Genomic DNA, 9,639 nt, shown 5'->3' with positions numbered 1-9,639 from the left:
CACAGTTAACCAGATAAAAAACACTCCTCTCTCGCTTTCTGTTTCTCCCTCTGTCTTAGACTATCTACAGAGAAAGATAATTTCTTCCAGGGCGGTTTTATTCATGCCATGTCGTGACTATAATAAATGCCAGTGATGGCAGGATGAATTATGTCTAAGCTAAAAATGATCCAAGGAAGAACTTGACACTTAATTATACCATTGTTATAAATAGCAAGACATGCTAAATAATATCCACCGCCTTCATCTAAAAATCACATTATAAATGTACAACATACAGTATGATTTTAATTTTTATGATTTTATGTTTCCTATTAAATTGTGCTTGAATCTAATTAACGCGCCATAATCACTACCCCTGAAGAAAATAAAGAACTAAGGAAGGCAGTGTGTAATAATGTGCTTAAGCATCCACTGTTTCAGAAGATTGCAACAGCGAAAGAGTGTTTGGATTTGTAATCAAAACTAATCATTCACAAAGGAGAGCTCCATTAATCTGGTAGACCGCGGATGGCAGCTCTTCTTTGAAGAGTGCTGTTTTGATGAGGATTTCCCCTCCAGCCTCCTCTCTGTAGGATTCTCTGTTGCTTTTATTTCAGAGATGTAATGACTGTCTTCAGTACATCTATCATCTCACAGGCTTTAACATCTCCGAAGTCTGCTTCGCTAATAATGCAGTCACTCCCAATGGCACCTTTAATGTGGGCTCTGGATCTACAAAAAAATCCTCTCAAGCTCTTTTTGAATAATAATACTTCAGGTGTTTCCTACCCTGATCTGAAATCCAGATTTATTTTGCAATCAAAAGTGTTCCTTTTATGTAGATATCATGTATTTTACTATCTCAAGAGAGTTCACCTGGCCATTTGGGCTTTGTTTGATGCTCCATTGGGGATCTGGCTGCAGATGAAACACAGCTGTTGACATCAAACCCGGCAAGTGAGAAACATTTGTGCTTTATCAGTGAGCTGACAAATTGGGCGTTGCGGAGATGGGGGATAGATTATCCCGACATGCGCCTGGGTCCAGAAAGCCCAGCTGAAATAAACATCTCTATTTCCTGCTCTGTGACGGCTGGATGAAGAGATGGTGGTTATACTGATGGTTAGAGGGGGTCTCCCAAACCACAGAGCAGAAAGAAAAACACGGGGAAGAAAAACAATCCCATCTGACATCATAGGAAAGGCTGCTGCGGAAATGTATGTCAAGATATAGCTTGAAGTGCATGTGCCAGATAGTTATATGGTACATTTTTTTTACGCCTTTTCCAGATGTGACATACAAAATCAAAAGCATATACCATTCAATAAAGTTTAAATAATTATCATAGCCTGCCAAACCAGGATAGGAGCATCTTTCTTTTTTCAAGCCCCACTGACTGACTTTTAGACTAAATATTTTCCGTGACTGAAATAGCTGCAGTAGGCTATGGGTGGCGGTTTTAGAAACCAACGAGAGGTTTCAGACCATTTAGAGGGCAGCAGCTTCAGCAAAGTCATCAACTATGTACACAGCATGGGATGTTGTGATCTCCCAAATACTATCCTTCAATGTTAAGTCACTGTATTCACAGCTTGTACTTCACCACGGGCATCAAGCAGCACATATGTTGACTTCCTGGAGTGTAAACGCTTCAACTGACCCCTGTTGGAAGTTCAGACTGGACCAGGGAGGGAGAAACATTAATAATGTCCTCATAGTAATGTGATAGCTGGACAATAAAACAATACGTTTAAGCAGCAAGGATGTATTGATCCTATTGAACTACTACATAAATGGATGGATGGATAGATAGATATAAATAGATAGATAGATAGATAGATATAGATAGACAGACAGACAGACAGACAGACAGACAGACAGACAGACAGACTAAAAGACAGACATATAGATAGATAAATATATTTATGTGTCTAAATCAGCAATTGGAACATGTATGATTTTTACAGTATCATATCATACACATACACTTAAGGAAAAGTATATAGGAAATAATTAACATATCAATTATGAAGTAGACTAAACGCTTCCGAATACATGCACATGTAGGCTACTGTGCTGAAATGCATGGAGACCTGCTAAAATATTTGTAGAAAGCAGTGGAAGCCCAATAAACACTGCGTGTGTGTGTAGTGCATTATGATGATCGCTGACTTTAATACTACACTGCTGTATCTCTGAATTTGTTGTGGGCATCGAGAAAGTGCAGTGCTTGAGTAAAGAGGAGGGGCGAGAGAGCATGCGGACCTATGGAGAGAGAGAGAGGCGGTTCAGCCCCGCTGTGGTGTCAGCAGCAGCGGCTTAGAGGCTAGTGCTACACCACTGTGTTGTGCAGGAACAGTCAGGCACGGCATAGCTGAAAACCGCCAGCGGAACAAATGAAAACGAAAACTACACTCTTTCGTGTGGATTAATTCAGGGGCGAGACACCCAATCGAAGCGAGGACCTCTTAGGGGGAATTTGGACCGACTGAGGAAGGATTGGGACATTAGCTACTGTGCGATAACACCGCCGAATGGTTTCTCCTGCCCCGCCGCTAAGGTTAGTTAGCTTCCATTGCTGGCTGTCCGTTGGTTTTGGGAGGGAGGGGGTGTCTGTGTGTTCTGTTGTTGGACGACGGGGTACGGCTATTCTTTGGATGAGAAACATACATAGCAGTATTTACCTTTTCCTGGCTATCCGTTACCTTAAAGCTTAACGTAACGTCGAACCTTGTATTGTAAATGTAGTCATTTTTCCAGGAACAGTTTATCCAGCTGGCTACTCACCACACCACAGTGCTCATAGTTTGCTGGCTATTGTCAGTTAGTTGATTATTTTATATAAATCATGAACACGTGCTACATGGCTAGGCTAAGTTAGCTAATAGCTAACGATGTTAGCTGTATAAGCTAGCTGTCACAACAGCCGAATAGCTAACGGCATTTTCATTTCAACTGAATAAGCTTCGTGACTGTGTATAACATTAAGCACACTTCCCAGCGCACAACACTACCAATGTTCTCGTGATACGTTATGTCAATTGCCTACTAAGTGTCAATAATTTAAAGTTTTTGTTATACTGTGGCATCAGGCTAACTGAGCTAGCATGCTAACTTGTCACGCTAACAGAAGCGCCCAGTTTGTAAACATTGGTTTTACATGAAGTTGACTTAGTGCGCTCTACTGATAGCTTATCTAACGTTAGCCTGGTAACGCTTTGCTTTGTTGTCTGATGGGTGATAAGCTATGATTTCATGTCACTGACACACGTTAAAAAGGGCGTTAGGTAGGTTAGCGTTAATGATTGGTTTGTTTTGTGACAGTAAGGTTTTGCTGGCTTTGAGTTGAATCTTTTTTTCTACCAATATGATTTCTAATTTTTTTTTGATCCGGCTTCTGTAAATATCCACACATTTTAGCTAATGATAGTTATCCACCTGTAAACAAGTGTTGTTGTAAGAGGCAGTCTGATTTTATAACTGAGCATAATGTGGTCATACTTCTAAGAACAGTCACGTTGTTGACATCTTTCATAGAAAAACCAAACCCTCTTGTGAAATGCAAAGGTACCTCCCCCTGAGTGAGGTGATCATTAACATAAACAGAGTTAACATGTGTGTTGTTGTGGAAACAAGCGGATGTCTGTTTTTGTCAACTGCCCAATCATTTCCACCACCTCCAATCAGATATGCATTTAACTTGTTAGCTGTCAGTTTGAGAACATTTATTTTCTCTATTATAGCTCTAGGTGGCTGCATATAAATTGGGACACAGCCAAATGTGGATTTAGTAAACAAAGACTTGATTTGTATGTACCTACATTACAAATTACACCAACATTCATATTAGGAAAACACGATATTCATACATTGTAGCCACATTCGTACATTGAGCCATAACCCTTCACTCATTTTTTTGTGGGAAATAACACTGTTCTATAATAGTTACAATAGACACAACACTATGGAGTTTTATATGTATAGTGCCCAGCTTTGACATGGTGTAGTTTGATCTGTGCCTTGTTGTCTAGTTCTTCAAAGCTTATTTTTGTTAAAGACTTTTAAGCGGTGAAGATGGTTTTAATGTCAGACTAGGACATATCATACCGTCTTCAAATCCGAAAGACATTAAACATTTTCTGATGTTAGGGGACGTGGTCTTTGTTTCAGGAGAAGCAGTCCACGTCTGATGTATAATATAAAACTGAGAAACCTTGAAACCATGACTGCTTTATGTCGCTGCAACACAATACTCTAGCCAACTAGTATAAGGTTTTTATTGTGAGGCAGTTAAACATTCCTGAAGCCTTAGTCAATAACATTATAATGGAGAATCCAAGCAACTTGTCATATGTACACAGAACACCATGACATTTAGACCGTGCATTTAAGCCATTCTAGTATCACATAGAGTAGGCATATACCAACCAAGTTCCCTTTACCTTGTGGACATTTGGTATAAGGGGTGCGCATTAAGTACAAATGATTTGTACTTCTGGTAGTTTACATCAACGACAACCTAAGTTTAGCATAGGCTTTGTGCTAATTTAATCTTTGTTTAGTGAAAGAGTTCATGGGAATTAAACCTATAATAACTACTGTTTTGCCACTAAGAGGCAGCAGACCTTTTAAGGTGGTATGGCGAACCTGGTTACACCTAGTAGTAATGGTGCAACATTAGCAATCCTTTGAAATCGCGTTTCTGGAAAACTAGAGGCTGTCTGTCAAATATTCAATATGTTGGCTGTGTTCCTGGTCTCTACAGGAACACCACCCTGGAGAGAAATATTTGACTGTTGAGCTGCTAAATGCTCGAATGCTTGTTTACTAGCTAGTTTTCACAGCTTTTTCTTGCCTGCTGCCTCTGAAATCAGTTGGACGGCTAAACAATTAGCTAAAAATAGCAAAGAAAATGTTAAAGTTGCAGGTTCTGGTGATAACTCTGTCGATTCATCATTGTTATTATAAACATGGGGATTACAGCTCATATATTTCTGATGTAAACACGGAGAAGGAAAAGTGGAAGCTCTGGGCTCCACAAAACTGGTAATGTTAGCTGTTCACATTAGAAACCACCTCATCACTAACTACACTGAGGAAAAGGGACAGTTATCAATTTGATGGGTGTTTTGGTATTTACCCTTCTGTTTACATCTTTATCCAAACATTGATTTGAGATATTACCCTTACATTTGTGCTGATGCTGTTTCTTTTTTATATGTATTTGTGTAGGTTGAGTACAAACCTGACGAGAGCCTTTATTTCATTTTGTAAGTGTGTACTTATTGGGGTGATGTTAAATATGAAGTTTATTTCTTAAAGGCCAGGCTTCTGAAATGCACAAGTATGTACTGCTGTCTTAGCAGAGACTGCATAGAAAATGTTTGCCTTAATGGGTGAACAAAGATGAAAATCTGACCAAAGAAAGACTGATGAAGAATCGGACAAATCATTTGTGTTTGGGTACTTGACAGACTGGTTAATTTGTTGTATAGTTTGTAGTAAAGTATAAAGTAAAGTACATTAAAGTATTCAGGTATTATGTCATGATGCCTTGGGACGGTGTGGGTATATGGTGTGTAGCTTAGAGAGCGTAAAAGTCTGACAAAAATGTATAATGGTGTGACATTGCTGACTTTAGTTTTGTGTCAGTTTAGCAGTTTGGATTGTTAACATTTAAACCCTAGTGAGGAGATATATCTCCCTTATCCAAAGGGTAATGTGGGCAAACATAATCCCGTGCTCAGCGTGATGCCTCAGGGAGACCGTTTCAGTGCTAGTTCAATTTCTGCTCGTATTATGAAACATAACACAGTTACGCAAATGGACTCATTTATTGTCTCTGAAGGATGAATCCTCACAGTGAATTCCTGTGGGAAGAAACACGAGCCATTATTATCATTTCCATACAAAATTTCAAAGGTTGTAATTCAACGTCCTACATTTTCAAATTTGTATTAACCCATTTTTCCAATTATTAATCCCATAACTGGTTAAGAATGTTTATTAAGTAAGCTTTAAGGGCTGCAAGTAATTATCATTTTCATTATCAATGAATACTTTTGCATTTTTGAACAATGATTTATTGGAATAGTTGATGATAAGTGTGCCAAGAAATGTTGAGCACATCTTTTGTAAACGACCATGATAAAACTATTCCTAAAAGGAATGTGGCTAAAGCTGCATTGGCACACACTATGATTCATTGGTATGCCACTGCTGTAGCTACCAGCTACTGTCATACTCACCTGGTGTTCTACACAGCATTATGCCACAATAATTCATCAATGATATGACACTGTTTTATCATGATAGGTACCAGCTTTCTGGTACAAAACATTAGGAAATACATGTATTTATGATTTATTACTGATATAGCCTTTGTTGAAATCTCAACCTGAGTTGTGGATGTTGACAGAGGGCATCCTCCTCAACCTTGTGATTTCCACATGCTAATACTTTCCGTCTGAGTGTACATGTGAGATTCATCAATTGAAGCAAACCTAGGCATGAATCTACTATGATGTAACTGTTGCACCACCAAGCATTTCACACTGCATATTGAAATGAAATGTATATTGACTGAAATCACATCACATGAAAAAGCGATTATACAGAAATATGACACAACTCTGGTCATGCTGTGGTGGACTTTATGAACCTTTTAAGTTAACACTCCAAACCGAGTATGAGGCAGTCACCATGAAAGTGCCTCCCAGCCGCATTCCCTCCTCCTGCCCAGTTTCCTCTCTGCTCACTGAATGAGTAACAGCAGCTGTCTAGCTTCTCTTGCTCACTAGTGGGCTGCACCTGGTGGGTTCCGTGTGTGGAGAACGTTATGCTGTTATGATCAGCCACAGCCGGTCTGTTGCAGTGCGGTGCCCCAAATTACCCACAATCAAAGTGCCATTGAACTGGACACAGTGCCACCGCAGTTCCAGTGGAAGAGCAGTACCATTAGCCCTGATCGCCAAATGGAAAAAAATTGTATTGGTGACGTGCCACCTTTTATGCCATCCGACTTTCACTTTTAGGATGCTGTCATCAAAGGGAGTGTGTTGGAAGTGTTGGAGCTGCTAGCCTGGGGGTTAAAGGTCTCTAAAGGTCAGACAGATTCTGGGGCTGTCACTCTGTAGGGCTCAAACGGGCCCCACGATTTATCTGTCTCTCCAGGAATTTATGATGCTGCTTGCAATTATCAAATGCAAAGAATACCTGCAATATTTTAAGAGCCAGCTATTTTAAATTTGCAAGTGTCAAAAGAATATAGAGACTTGTACTAATAGCGACACTTTCCTTCATGAAATCCACTTTCAAGCCTTTGTTACCAATTTTCTAAATAATGAAAACATCCTTGACCGCAGACAGAACGTTTTTATGAGAGTTTGTTACATATTTAGATTATCTAAACAATACCAGCTGGTCTAAAACATACAGAAAGTTATGATTAATGATCGGTATCGGTGTTCTGTAAACATTATTTTGTTTTTTCACGGCCCTCCATTGTCCTTCTCTCTAAATTAGTTGTCAGCCCTGTTGTAAAGCTGCAGTTAACTGTGACTACAATTGTACAGAATTAAGTTAGGTTGAGGTTTAGATTCAAAGTTGTTTCCTCTTTTACAGGATTTGATATAGCTCTTGACATGCCACCTATAATGAACAGAACAGGTTTTACCCTTTTACATTAATTCATTTAATCTGGAGGAGGCGTGAGGCGCAGTGGATAGAGCCTTGCTGTTTGGATCAGGGGAGCACAGGTTCAAACCCCACTGCAGTCAGCATGTCGTCGTGTCCCTGGGCAAGACACTTCACCCCAAATTGGGCACAGAACTACCGGTTTCTGGTAAATATATTAAAAGTAATGACAACGTACAGGGAAATTTATCTATAAGTAATTTTTCACATTTCGGGATCTCTAAACAGGGCTAGGCTGAGTGCGACTAAAGTTTCTAGCCTTAGTTCCTGGTTTTTAGCCCCCTAGCCTAAAAAAAAGAAGAGAAATAAAAAGAAGAAGAAAAAAAAAACGATTAAAAAAAATAAGTTACAATGTTTGTTTTTTACTTGTACAAGTTCCAGAATTTTAGTAGGAAACCGGAAAATCAAATAACCAAAGTTTAATGTGTTGTAGTACATACCATAGAGAGAGACAAGGAGGAGGAGGCACACAACAACACTGCTCTACTAATGTATTGTACTACAACACATTAAACTTTGGTTTTGTTCCCGTTTCTACGTAAAAATTTCTGCCAACTTGTACATAGTAAACAAAACGATTGTAACTATGTTTTTTATGTTTTTTTTTTCTTCTTCTTTTTTTCTCTTCTTTTTTTTAGCTAGGGGCTAAAAACGCCAAAAGAACTAACGGACACTGAGATAACTTTTAGTGTCACTAGCCTAGCCGCTGTTTCTGAGATCGAAATTGAAAATTAACTTTATAAGATAAATTTCCGCTTGCACCGGTAGTCATATATATATTACCAGAAACCGCGGTAGTCCTGGTGTAATAAATATGATAAGTTACAACAATAGTTACTTACTAATAGTGGTTTTTATGACCTGATCTCTTACAGAGTGTCTTTCTTGCTGTTAAGAAAGTTTATTTAAGCTACATTTGAAATTCCGAGACGTTAACTAGTCAGTAACGTTTACGGAAACTTCGTGAAAATTATTTTTTCCGGGATTTGCCTACCGTCCTTGCTGAGTTCTTGTACCAAAATTACTGTGTATCTTTCTGTGTCTCGTAATGGTGTGCACTCTCGGTGTCTGTCCTTATCAACCAAGTTGTAGTTCGCGTAGCACCACACCCGACACCACACACACACCACACACACACACGCACGACCACTACACACCACTACACACACACACACACACTAGTGGTTGTGTAGGTTAGTGTACAGCCTAAAAACGACGTTCAGTTTTTTCCGCTTAAATCAACGACTAAAAAGTACTACTAACCACAGAGGTTCTCTAATGTAATGTACAAATCCCTGCGAAAATAGTTTCGCTATGTATGGTATGAGTAATCCCGTACAGGCTAGTGGAAAAAAACGAGGGCTAGGACTAAGCCTAGTAAACTAAAACTGTTAAACGATATGCTAAAAAGGGCTAGGCCTAGAAATACGTTACGGTAATTCTCGTTTTTTTATCGTGAAGTTCACCAGGGAATTCAACTAAAAAAAATTAAATTTAACTATAAGATAGGTTGTACGCTATCATCGAAGAAGAAAGCTGTCGTCGTAACCTAGTCAAGCAACACGTTCGTAACGCTAGTTTGTTTTATTCAGAATAGTCATGAGCAATCGAATGACGATGTTAATCTGTGAACGCGGGACGGGTAGACACACGGGTACAAACTCTCTTTATTTCGTTGGTCCCAGATACTTTTGTTCGGGGGTTTCTTCGTTTGGTTATGTACTACAAAGACATTAACTTTGGCTTTTGATTTTCGGGTCCTACTGAAATTCTGACTTGTACCAGTAAAACAAAACATGTAACTTATGGTGTAAAAATTTTTCATAACGTTTTTTTTTTTTTAGTGGCCTAGGGGCTAAAAAAAAAGAGGGCTAAGCTAAGAACTTTTAGTGGACTAGCGCGAGGCTAGGGCTAGGCACTTAGCCTAGCCCTGTAGAGATTATGAGTTATGACACCCGTTAG

General features: G+C 39.1%; 2 protein-coding genes across 2 annotated transcripts in view; one reads left to right on the top strand and one right to left on the bottom strand.

The window, feature by feature from the left end:
* The first annotated feature begins 2,295 nt into the window (after window positions 1-2,295).
* The window catches only part of LOC104950353 (nuclear receptor corepressor 2-like), a 145,294-nt gene continuing 137,950 nt past the window's right edge, over window positions 2,296-9,639 (top strand). Inside the window, exon 1 of the mRNA XM_010776869.1 lies at window positions 2,296-2,542. The gene's annotated coding sequence lies outside the window, so the exon portion shown is untranslated. The remainder of the gene's footprint in view (window positions 2,543-9,639) is intronic.
* LOC104950368 (codanin-1-like) overlaps window positions 5,342-9,639 on the bottom strand; it is a 29,355-nt gene continuing 25,057 nt past the window's right edge. The window contains exons 5-6 of the mRNA XM_010776891.1: window positions 8,941-8,952; window positions 5,342-5,370 (exon numbers count right to left, since the gene is read on the bottom strand). Coding sequence (XP_010775193.1) covers window positions 5,342-5,370; window positions 8,941-8,952 — 41 coding nt within the window. The remainder of the gene's footprint in view (window positions 5,371-8,940; window positions 8,953-9,639) is intronic.

The sequence above is a fragment of the Notothenia coriiceps genome, unplaced genomic scaffold (assembly GCF_000735185.1).
Source record: "Notothenia coriiceps isolate Sejong01 unplaced genomic scaffold, NC01 NC01_scaffold00000339, whole genome shotgun sequence".
NCBI lineage: Eukaryota > Metazoa > Chordata > Actinopteri > Perciformes > Nototheniidae > Notothenia > Notothenia coriiceps.
The sequence above is the reverse complement of the archived record's forward strand: the minus strand, read 5'-3'. Positions and strand labels throughout refer to the sequence as shown.